At 38.0% G+C, this 12,161-nt stretch overlaps 1 protein-coding gene across 6 annotated transcripts in view; it reads left to right on the forward strand.

Moving 5' to 3' along the window:
• DOP1A (DOP1 leucine zipper like protein A) overlaps nt 1–12,161 on the forward strand; it is a 135,427-nt gene that overhangs the window by 114,403 nt on the left and 8,863 nt on the right. For all 6 annotated transcript variants that reach the window (XM_043890338.1, XM_043890343.1, XM_043890342.1 and 3 more), the window contains 10 exons: nt 625–759; nt 2,402–2,457; nt 3,626–3,730; nt 7,297–7,363; nt 7,516–7,660; nt 8,034–8,113; nt 9,415–9,524; nt 9,780–9,929; nt 10,129–10,190; nt 11,677–11,829. In XM_043890338.1, the coding sequence (XP_043746273.1) occupies nt 625–759; nt 2,402–2,457; nt 3,626–3,730; nt 7,297–7,363; nt 7,516–7,660; nt 8,034–8,113; nt 9,415–9,524; nt 9,780–9,929; nt 10,129–10,190; nt 11,677–11,829 (1,063 nt within the window). The remainder of the gene's footprint in view (nt 1–624; nt 760–2,401; nt 2,458–3,625; nt 3,731–7,296; nt 7,364–7,515; nt 7,661–8,033; nt 8,114–9,414; nt 9,525–9,779; nt 9,930–10,128; nt 10,191–11,676; nt 11,830–12,161) is intronic.

Below are 12,161 nucleotides of genomic sequence, written 5' to 3' on the forward strand. Positions count from 1 at the left end.
ATTGGAAAAGACCGTGATTTGGGGAGGGATTGGGGACAGGAGGAGAAGGGGACGACAGAGGATGAGATGGCTGGATGGCATCACCGACTCGATGGGCATGAGTTTGAGTAAACTCCAGGAGTTGGTGATGGACAGGGAGGCCTGGCGTGCTGCGATTCTTGGGGTCGCAAAGAGTCGGACATGACTGAGCAACTGAACTGAACTGAACTGATGGTGGAAGAATAGGGAGAAGAGTGTAATAGAATGAGAACTTTATCTTCTGAAGTAGGATGTCAGTAGATAATGAGTAAAATTGAAAAAAATATTCTGAAATAGGAAAAATAACAGCCATAAATATTACTCGGAAATGATAGAGAAGAGCCAGGAGTTGAGCCTGATCATTTTGGGGCATAAGGGCAAGCACACTGCTATTTTCTCTTAAAAGATACCTTGTCCTATTTCTTTTTGAAACAATGTACATGTGTTATATTGATAAAAAAATAAAATTTACCTAAAGTCATCAAGGGACATGAAAGGGCCTTTATATTAGAAGTAAGGCCATAAAATATTCTTTTAATTCTGTAATTTCTCTTTAACGAGTTATCTATACACGTACATAAGTGAATACAATGATGTGTTCTCCAGGTTATTCCTGCAGCCAGCGAAGAACAGGTCTTACTAGTAGAACTGGTTCGGTCTATCAGTGTCATGAGAGCAGAGACTGTTATACAGACTGTGAAAGATGTCTTAAAGCAGCCCCCAGCCATAGCCAAGGACAAGGTAAGAGGAGCTGTCCTTTGATTTGTTTACAGTTGTGTTTCAGAGATGACCCTGGGAGGGAAGATATTTTTTGTACAATGCATCCTTTTAAATAGATTGCAGAGATGAGTGCATGTGTTCTCACTCTGACCTAATAAAAACGCTTACCAGTATCTTCAGTGACCCCCTGGTATGATCCTCGCTGTGGCCAGCGAAGCGCAGTTCACTGCTCCTAGCGCTCCATGTGTGCATCTAAGGCAGTGAGTAGTGGAGGGCCAGATTCTTAGGTGAGGTTTTTCTGGTCGTGTAGAGGAGAAGCACAGAAGCCAGAGCCCGCGGTCTGTTTACTTCAGTTGTTGCCTTTTTCACAGCTTCTTGCTGCTCTCTCTTTGGAATGAGGGTCTCATGTCTGTAAGCTCCTCACATTTTGCTGTAACTTTAGTTCTAGGCAGTATTATTTCTTGACCATGTACAACCTGTGCTACCAAGAAGTCAATGACAAAGTCTTTGCCCTCCGTTGTCTCTGGTTAGGCAGACCTAGAAGTCTAAGTTAGTAAAGTTATGAACTTGTCTACTTTTTCTGCGCCTTATTTCAGCAAAACTAAGAGGTTCAATTTTCTTAAAAAATATTTACCAACTGCTAACATTAGACTTTAGGCCAAGCCAAAATAGGCCTGATTACTTCCTTAAAAGAATTATTGCACATATCTGAAAATATTGCATTATTTTTTTCTATTGCCTAAAGAGTGTACTATTTGTGTACAAAAATAGCCAGTGTCCTTACTAACTTTTTAACAATTTCCTTACTGTTCTGTAATCACCACTGGGGCACTTGTGATAGGATTTTAAATTTGCTTGAAATTATTATTTTGAGCATCTACTTGTGCCAGAGACATTGGGCTAAGTGTGAAGGATATAAAATCAAGTAAGAGCAAGTTCTGTACTCCTCAACTGCTGCCCACCCTGTTCTCAGTATACTAAGTTCTGAATTCATCAGATATTTGATTTTTCCTCATGTGGTACAAGGGGAAATTTTCAAGGGAATAGTTGGTGTCAAAACATAACAAATCACATTGGTAAGTGGACATCAGTGTTATTTTCTTGTCTACTACTGATTTTTAAGGGTGGGTGCCTTCTTTTTATTATATGTTACATTCAGCACTAACTTTAAAGAATAGATTTTAGGCTATTAGGAGTTAGTTCAAATTTGGAACCAACTATACCTACCTACCTACCTATACTAATTTAACAGAAACTTGTGGTGAAATAGATTTAAATTCCATTTTATTAAAAAAAAAAAAAAGGAAGTCAACCTAATTCTGGTAGCCCAGCCAAGCATAGGCTGATTAAAAATAGTGTTGATGCTTATAGAGTCAATGGATCATTTAAAAATAGTGATTGGGGTGTGCTTTGGATATGGGGGTGGGTTGGAACTGAGAATCTTTTGATTCTTTTCTATCCATTTTCAGCTTTTTAAATAGCTTTTGTGTTTTGCCTACTACATGAAAGAGAGCTGCATGATTTGGATGACAACCTAGTGTTCGATTTTGTTTGCTTTTAATTTTTTTTAATTTAAAACTGGTAAAATACAGAGTAGTTATAACTATGGAAAAGAAAAAGCAGCATTTTTCTTCACTATAAAATCGGTTTGTTTTGTTTATAGAAACATCTTTCTTTGGAAGTCTGCATGCTTCAGTTTTTCTATGCTTATATTCAAAGGTAAGATAACTGCTGTGGATCTCTCCTCACTTTATTTAGCAATGTATAAAAATTAGGAAACAAGGAAGAAAGCACCTGAATTCTTTCAAGGAGTTACTTATTTTTTTTCTTTCTGAAACTAAAAGAACTAATACTGGAAACAGAAAAACATTGTTTGTGGATATATTAATAAAGGCAATTAATGACCCAGGCAGTTAATGGCCTCTTAATGACCCAGTCATGTGGATCCTACAGATATAAAGACCTAAGTATGTTAAAGTACACTGGACATTAAAACACGGAATTGTAAGACAATCATTTAAATATAAATAAACAAACTACATCCTGTTCTTGAAACTATGCCTATTGCCACTGATTCATTATTTTGATACAGATGAGAAAACAAGGTCGTCTGTTTTTTTTTTTAGTGGAATAATGATATGAAAATATCTTCTTGTTATGGCATTCCAGTTTTGCATTTAGCTGACATATGAACAGAATTTCGCTGATTTGAATTTTGATAAACGTCTTATTCAAGAACCTGAATTTTAATCCTCCCTTATAAGGATGTTTTCCATTTTAATCATCAAACTTGGCATCAGTTTGTGATTGATGACTAACATTTATAAGGTTAGGTTAAACTGGTTGTGATTTAGAATAGGGACTACCTAAAATCTACATTTAGGTAGAAGAGTTAGGGTTAAGGTCAAGAAGAAACAAAGAGAATCTTAATTTCTCTAGAGGTGAGAGACTGATATTTAGGATAGATTGACAGCCCTCCCTTAGATGAGATAGAGACTCATAGGTGAAGGAGAAAGAGCTAATTTAACAGAGAAGTGGAGAGAATAGGGAAGGGAGTAGGTAACTATGATGTCAATAATTAAATTTATTGAGCTACATTTTAATTTTGAGAGTCAGTGTGGTTAAGAACTGGTATTTCTATGACAAAATTTCTACTGTAATAAATTACACTGGATATTTTAAGTATGTATGCTTGGTTTTCTTTTTACATATAATAAGAGTAGAAAATATAAAGCTTTCAGAAATGTTCTATCACAGTATCACAGTCTATCAAATTTAGGAAATTTTCAGAGAAAGCAGGAAAATATGGTAAAGACTGGGGAAATATAGGGAAAATTAAACTTGATATTGGCTTTCTCTGTGTATAGAAACTGTGTTCATTTTGCAGAATTCCAGTGCCGAATTTAGTGGATAGCTGGGCATCACTGTTGATACTTCTAAAAGATTCTATACAACTGAGCCTTCCAGCCCCAGGGCAGTTTCTTATACTTGGGTAAGCAATTTCACTTTAAAAATATGATTTCAAGTAAAAGAATAGTGTTCATTGTTTCTGATTGCTGAATAACATGTTTTGGGTGATGGTGTGATCTCTACCTTCTTGGGGGGAGTGGGATTATGGAGGCAACATTGTGTGTTTATACATATGCAAAATGTAAACATGCTAATATAAAACTCTTGCAGCAGTAAGTCACTTAGTGATGAGAAAGTGTGGGACTGAAAGGGGCAGAGGTGAGCAGGATGACTGAAGGGGAGTCATTTGAGTTCAGAACCGTGAACATAAAAAGTCATTCTCTGTCATGTTGTTTCCTGATATCTGTTACTAATTTGTGTGATTATTTGGTAAGTTCTAGTTACCCTTCACTGCAAGCACCATGATGTCTAGACAGTGTCTTTTACTATCCCATATTCTTGGTTAATAATATGTCCCCAGGAAATACTTGCTCAGGGAGTGGAGATGGTAGGAGGGGAAAGCCTTTGTGGAATAGGGAGGGGATACTGGGCAAGGTACCTTGTCTGCTTTGGCTGTAGTGTAGGCGTAGCAGTGGAACGGTGGGTGAATGCGAGGGAGATGGGAACTGGAATGGGAAAGGAATTTGCTTTTTTGTTAAGAAATTTAGTCTTGGGCAGGGAATGGGAGTGACAGCAGGTTTTGAGGAGGGATATGACCAGCAAGTTAGTAGTAGAATAGATCATAGGGGAAAGAAGATAGACTAAGAATCATTTCTAATGGGAGGTAGCAAGTTTGTGTGCTGTGGATTATGGGATTGAAATAACAGGACAAGAAAAGAAGGAAAGGGGGCCAGCAAAGGAGATGGAAAAGAAAAACATCAGAAAGGTAGAATAAAAACAGGTATTTTCAGTGTTCTAGAAGCAAAGAGAAGTTAAGAGGGCATGGCTAACCCCTTTAGAGAGATTAGGGAAGATGATGTATAAAAAGAGGGTGTATTTATTGATGATCCAAAGAGGATTGGGAATTAGGAGAAAAGAGTTGGATGAGATAGTAAGCACAGCTGTTAAGGGCAAGGGTTAGAGTAAAAAGTTAGTGTGAATTAGTCTTTGAGTTTGTTTGATCACGAAAAGAAAGAGAACTGACAAGGTAGCAGAAGGAAATGTGATTTGAAAGTCATCATTAATGGTAAGAAAACCTAAGGATGTTGAGTAGTGAACAGCAAAGACTCTGCCTGAATTCAAATCCCAATTCCGTTCCTTCTTTGCTAGAAGGCCCTACACAGGTTATATACCTTTCCATCTGTAAAGTGGAGATGATAATAGTGCCTACCTCATTTAGAGTTAGTGTTTGTTAAATTCCTAGAATAGTGCCTGGCTGATAATAACTATTATGTAAGGGGAGCGTGTTCCATAGGAGATTGTAGGGGGCGGGGACCTCCTTGGGAGCACCAGATTCCAGAGGCAGCTGGGAGGGCATGGAGACCAGGGAATGGCAGGGGTAATAGTGAGAAAGAAGGCTACATTTCCTCTAAAACTTTGTGACTCAAAGGTTGGCCCTTCAACCAGCAGCAATAGAGTCACGTGGGAGCTTGTTAGAAATGTAGACTCTCAAGCACCAACCCAGACCACCTGAATCAGAATCTGCAGTTTAACAAGGGTCTCAGGTGATTACATTACATCCTGAAATTTGAAAAGGACTGCTTAAGACAGAAGAGGGGAATTCGCGAAAGGGAATAACCTTGTCTCCAACCTGTTTGCATTACTTTAGACGTTCAACGTGTTATTACACCAAATGGGATGTAAACTCAACCACATACAAAGAACTTCAACCTTAGTCAACCTCTGTAGCTCTGATGGTGTTTTTCATAAGTGTAGTTGGGTGGTTCTATATACACAGACTTAGCTTCTCTGTTGTCCTGAAGGGAACCAGTGATTCTGCTTTGGCAACCAATGATCTAGAAAATTTTGAAGTTGAGGGAGGGAAAGTGAGGGTTCTTTGGTAAAATGGACTCGAGATTCTGGTAAATGTTGAATGTAGTCTTACACCAGGAAGCAGAGAGGAGGTGGAGGAACAAGGATGAGAGCTGGTCAGCCTGTTGAGCTGAGTAACACTGCGAACCCTAGCAATGATCCCTAGGTCCTCGTGCTGTTTTCTAAACCAGAAATCTGAGGGAGTCTATGACATTGAAGGTGTAGTGAAAAGAGCAGTGGACTCAGCGTCTGCAATTCCTGGACCAAAGATAAAGATGACTCGTGTGTATGATAATTTTTACTGATGAGAGATAACTGTAAACCCTGGAAATCAAAACAGTGTTCCCATAAAGATTTCTGATTCTTCTCTTCTGATATCTAGTTCTAACTCTTATCTCTGGGACCCAGGGTATGTCAATAAACTTTTCCAAGGCTATCTTCCCATCTGTCAAGAGTAATAGTACCTGCCTTACCTACCTCTAAATTGTTCTAAGGCTCAAAGAAGGAATATATGGACAGCTCTTTGAATCATCACCAGATATCCTGCTAATCTCGTTAAAAATTAAAGCCAACTATTAGACTTGTACCTTCTCCTCTGCAAGATTTTCTTGTTTCACCACCTGTTTTTTCTTCCTTTCTCGTTTCTCAGATAATGAAATGTTCTACCTCGTTCTCAATGTGTGTATCTTCTGAGTATTTAAATTAAAAGTTGGACATTTTCACTTGTACTAGAAAACTAATTCCATTTTTAAATTGGGTGGTTTATTTTTTCTCCCAACCATTCCACTGATCCTCTAAAAATTCCTAATTATAAAATAGAAATTTATATGATTGTTCTTCAATATCACCTTACGTGTTAGTTTGGAAATAATTATGCATATAGTTAATCTTAATAATATTAAGTTAAATATTGAGTAGAATTTTAGCAAACAATGGATATGGATTTCTTCCATTCAAGAATCCTTTTTAATCTATCATACACACAAAGAAACCATTTTTATATTACAATTTAAGATTGGTGGGGTTTAGGTTTTTAAATTTTTTGTTAATATATATCACAGAAAACATACAAATTATAAGTTATTACAAAGTGAAGATGTCAACTGTACAATCACAGACCTAAATTAAGAAATGAGACACCATATGTCCCCTCAAGTTCCTTCCTAATTGCTGTCCTTTCCCTTCTCCCCAAGATAACCTCCATTCTGACATATACTGCCACAGATAAATGTTGCCTTGTTTTTGAACATGTCTGTTTTATGTCTACTTCTTTCATACAGCATATGTTTATAAAAATTATCCATGTAATTTCATGTAGCTATAATTTATTCATTTTCATTGCCGTTTAGTATTTCATAGTATGAATACGCCACAGTCTATCTCTTCTATTGCTGGACATTCGGGTTCTTTCCCATTTGGATTTTATAAATAATGCTGTTATGAACATCCTTGTACAGGGCTCTACATGCATATGTTTATGCATTTCACCTGGGTCATGGAATGTCCACGTATACACATATTCGTTAAACATATAGAGTTAAAATTGAGACCATAGCACCACTTGCTATGAAAAATTATATTACATCATTTTCTTTACACTAATATTTCCTGTTTGTTTTTTTTCTTTGACCCTTTCAGAGTTCTGAATGAGTTTATCATGAAAAACCCTAGTTTGGAGAATAAAAAGGACCAAAGAGATCTCCAGGTAAGTCATTCTGAATTGAGAGTTGTTGCCAAAACTCTGTCTCTTAGTGCCCTCAAATCTAAAGTGGGAAGGTCAGAAGAGATCATCTGTGAAGTTTCGTGTGTGTGCCTGTGTACACACATAGATATAAGGGGTTTTCCTTGTTTCTTCAGGATGTGACTCATAAGATAGTGGATGCAATTGGTGCGATAGCTGGTTCTTCTTTGGAACAGACAACATGGCTGCGGCGCAATCTTGAAGTTAAGCCTTCTCCCAAAATAATGGTAGATGGAACAAATTTGGAATCCGATGTTGAAGGTATTGATCCCCCCTACACTTAAGTTTGTATTTGTAGGCATCTGTCCTTTGGTGGCTCAGCTGTAAAGAATCTGCCTGCAATGCAGGAGACACAGGTTCAATCCCTGGGTCAGGACGATCCCCTGGAGGATGAAATGGCAACCCACTCCAGTATTCTTGCCTGGAGAGTCCCACGGACAGAGAAGCCTGGCGGGCTGCAGTTCATGGGGTCACGAGAGACAGACAACTTAGCAACTGAACCACCGCCACCACTCATTAAGAAATTATTACAGTCAGCACTATAATTGCTGTAAAATCCTCCCTTTTCTCATGTTAACATTTTCAGTGGGGAAAAAACCTAACTGTATCTTTACCTGTCTTTTTTCTTATTTAGATATGTTATCACCTGCAATGGAAACCTCAAACATAACTCCTTCTGTATATAGTGTCCATGCATTGACATTACTTTCTGAGGTAAATGTTGTCAGATTTTTTCACATGAACTTTCAAGTAAACAGTTAGTAAGTAGTTCTTACAAAGGAGATTTTAATTTGAAATACTATTTTGTAGTTCAAGAAATCAGTATAAAATAAAGTTTAGACTTTGTGTTCAGATTAGTAGTTTGTTAAATATTAATGACAGCAATTTAGACCTTGCTCTCCCCCATGCACTATGTTTTTTTTACAAGTGTACTGTTTAAAAATGAACAGTGCTTTTTGTATCACAGTTTCATAGGGAAGGGTGGACGTGGTATAACAATGCTGGTCACTACTAAGCATTTACAGTTTACCAAACATTTTTATGGGCTTCCCTGACAGCTCAGTTGGTAGAGAATCCACCTGCAGTGCAGGAGACCCCGGTTCGATTCCTGGGTCTGGAAGATTCACTGGAGAAGAGATACGCTACCCACTCCAGTATTCTTGGGTTTCCCTGTGGCTGAGCTTGTAAAGAATCTGCCTGCAATGTGGGAGACCTGGGTTCGATGCCTGGGTTGGGAAGATCCCTCGGAGAAGGGAAAGGCTACCTATTCCAGTATTCTGGCCTGGAGAATTCCATGGACTGTGTAGTCCACGGGGTCACAAAGAGTCAGACATGACTTTAGCAACTTTAGACATTGCCCCCCGCCCCGCCCCGCCCCATGCACTGTTTTTCACAAGTGTACTGTTTAAAATTGAACAGTGCTTTTGTATCACAGTTTGGTAGAGAAGGGTGAAAGTGATATAACGATGCTGGTCACTATTAAGTATTTACAGTTTACCAAACATTTTTATATACATGCTCTGACATGCTCTTTTTTTATACCCTATTATACAGACCTGCAGTTCCTCTTTCTGTCCTCCTTACAGATGTGGTTACTGAACCTTACAAAGATTAGAACAGTATGACTAAAGGCAAATAGCTAATTGACAGAGTTGCCTCCCAATTCATGAGCTTGGATTTTTCCTAAACCCCCGGTAACACACTCAGGGAGAGAGGTACTGAGTTTCTAGTCTTAAATTTGGTGTTTACTCTCTATCATATTGGAAGGTTCTTAACCTCTCTTTTTCTCTTCTTCCTAGTAATATTTGGCCGTATGTATATTCCTTAGTTACAGTGGGAAAAAAATGCAGATAGTGGCAGAAGCCATTCATGTAAAAATGGATTAAGGAGATTTGCTTTTAGATTTTTCTAATTTTAAGGTATTCTAGATTTTCTTACAGACTGAAAACCACCTCTAGATGCTGTCAGTTTCAGCTCTCAGACTATACATTCCATTTCATTTATGTCTTTTTTAGGTTTTGGCTCATCTTTTGGATATGGTTTTCTACAGTGATGAAAAAGAACGAGTCATACCTTTACTTGTAAATATTATGCATTATGTTGTGCCCTACCTCCGAAATCATAGGTACTACTGTTATTTAACTAGATGTGTTAGTTAACTCGTATTCTGTTAAAAATAAGTTGTGTTGCTTTATTCCAAAAATGAAATTATCACAAAATGACTTTATTTTTACCTTAAATTATATGATAAAAAATGTTTCTCTTACACAAGTGCTTTCTATTTCCCATCATTGCTTTAGATAAATGTGAACACTTATGAGTAACTTAATATGATGAGTAAGGTTAACGTAGAGGTTAATGTGGCTCTCCTTCCTCCCAGTGCACATAATGCCCCTAGCTATCGAGCCTGTGTCCAGCTGCTGAGCAGCCTCAGTGGGTATCAGTACACACGGAGAGCTTGGAAAAAAGAAGCCTTTGACCTCTTTATGGATCCCAGTTTCTTTCAGATGGATGCCTCTTGTGTTAACCAGTAAGTCATCCTGCTTCTATTCAACATGATGATGCATCTCACAGAATCTGTTGAAATCAACTGCTATCTGCAAAGTAGAACGCTTTTTAAATACTAAAAAGTATTTAAAATACTTTAAATGTACTTCACATTAAAGTACTGAAATACTAAACATATTAACAAAATGTTAATTACATATCATGATCCTGGTTTCTTTCAGCTGGAGAGCAATTATGGACAATCTGATGACACATGATAAGACAACGTTTAGAGATTTAATGAGTGAGTACTAGGGATGACGACCTAAGTGTCTTTCCTGTACATAAGCCATTCTTACTTGCTTTGCTCTTGTCTAGAAACTACTGAATTAGCTCTTTGTCAGGTTGTAGTGATACTTAGTACCCCACAGGAATATAATGTTAAAACTTGAAGAAGAAAGCATAGTAGATAAATAATCAGTAAACTATTTGGCCTTGTCACATTTGTCTCTAACTTGTTTCCCCAGCACATAGCATAGAACCTGGCACTCAATAATCACTGAAGCAAATACTGACAGGTAGGAAGGCGGAGAAAAGCAGGCAATAGGGACAAACCTATCAAACAAGTCACTCTAAATCCTAGGGCACTGGGGGATTCCCTGGCCATCCATCCAGTGGGCAGGACTCCAGGCTTCCACTGCAGGGGGTTCGGATTCCATCCCTGGTGGGTAGTGAGACCCATGCTGTGAGCCAGGGCAAAAAAAGAAAATACTGGGGCTGTGTTTATCTCCTTTGAATGAAGAAAGAGAGGGGCCAAGAAGTCAGAATCACTTTCCACCCCACTTCTTCCCTATTTTATTAGCTTATATATTGGGGTTCCTCATAGTATTTCATCTGGGGGGAAAAAAAGTTTTCTTGATTTTCTTAAAGTTTGAAAATTATCCAACTAATGATCTTAAGTAGCAGCAAAGTTGGATGAATCCCTAGAATTTCATGTCCCTTCTTAACCAGGCTGCAGTTTCCCCTCTGGAAAAGGGACAGTGTATTCTCTAATCTCCACAGGTTTGTTTTAAGGTTGAGATTGATCTTTTTAACATTTATTTATTAAAAGACAAAAATGCGCCAGGCATTATGCTCACCTTAATCCAATAAGTAAAATTATTTCAGGGAGCAAGTAAGAAATTGTGAAGGAAATAGGGCGCTACAATAGATTTTAAATAACAGCTCAAGAGCTCATACTTGAGGTGAAACTAAAAAAAAAAGACAGCCATGAGCATGCCTAGGGACAAACTATTCTAGGAATAAAGGACAAAAATTATAAAGCCCTCAGAATAGGAACAAGCCTGCTGAGTTCACGAAAGAGCAAAGAAGACAGAGCGGCTGCAAAGAGGGGATCGGGGTGAGTACAAGACAAGAGGAAGGAGAGCTCGGCAGCCTCGGCTGGGCCAGGCCAGAAGTTTTTAAAACAATGAGAAGGATTTAGGCAGATGCCATGAAATAATAAAGGGCTTTATAAAATGGCTTTGTTAGTGATTTTACCTTCTGAAACCTACAGTTAGTCCTCAATTTTCTTCTCTCTCCACATTGCACTTCTTACTAATTGGTCTCTGACTTGTGTATGTTGAGTCTGTGTGCCAGCCCATCTGCCTCGGAGAAGAGTCCCCCAGGCCTCTCTCTCAGATGTCATAGGGTTTCTAGACATTCTTAAAAATGAAAAACACAAACATCTTTTTTCAGATCGCTAGATGACTATAACAACCTCTCTTACTTGCTTTTTTTGTCCCCCTCAGCTCGTGTAGCTGTGGCCCAAAGCAGTTCACTTAATCTCTTTGCAAACCGTGATGTGGAACTAGAGCAGAGAGCCATGCTTCTGAAAAGATTAGCATTTGCTATTTTTAGCAGTGAAATTGACCAGTATCAGAAATATCTTCCTGATATACAAGGTAAACAGTGGAAAACTATTTTCTCTATTTTTCCCAACTGTTGTTTTTTATTGTTCCTTAGAAAATACTTTCCCTAAGTTGTAAGTTGGGGTGAAATATTTACCAAATGTTGGTAGATAGAGGATGTTGTAGAATTAGAAATTTATTCCATTGAAACAACAAAAATTAGTCGATTATCACTTGTATGTAAAAGAAATCAAACACTGAGTTCATAGGACTTGCCTAAACATGGTCTCTATTTTATTATTTGGGTCAAATTTCCTGGGAAGTCATGTTTGAGAATGAGGTATGAGACTGTTTTGCTACAGCCAGGTATATTAGTGGGGTTTTTT

The sequence above is a fragment of the Cervus elaphus genome, chromosome 28, assembly GCF_910594005.1.
Source record: "Cervus elaphus chromosome 28, mCerEla1.1, whole genome shotgun sequence".
In the NCBI taxonomy this organism is placed as follows: domain Eukaryota; kingdom Metazoa; phylum Chordata; class Mammalia; order Artiodactyla; family Cervidae; genus Cervus; species Cervus elaphus.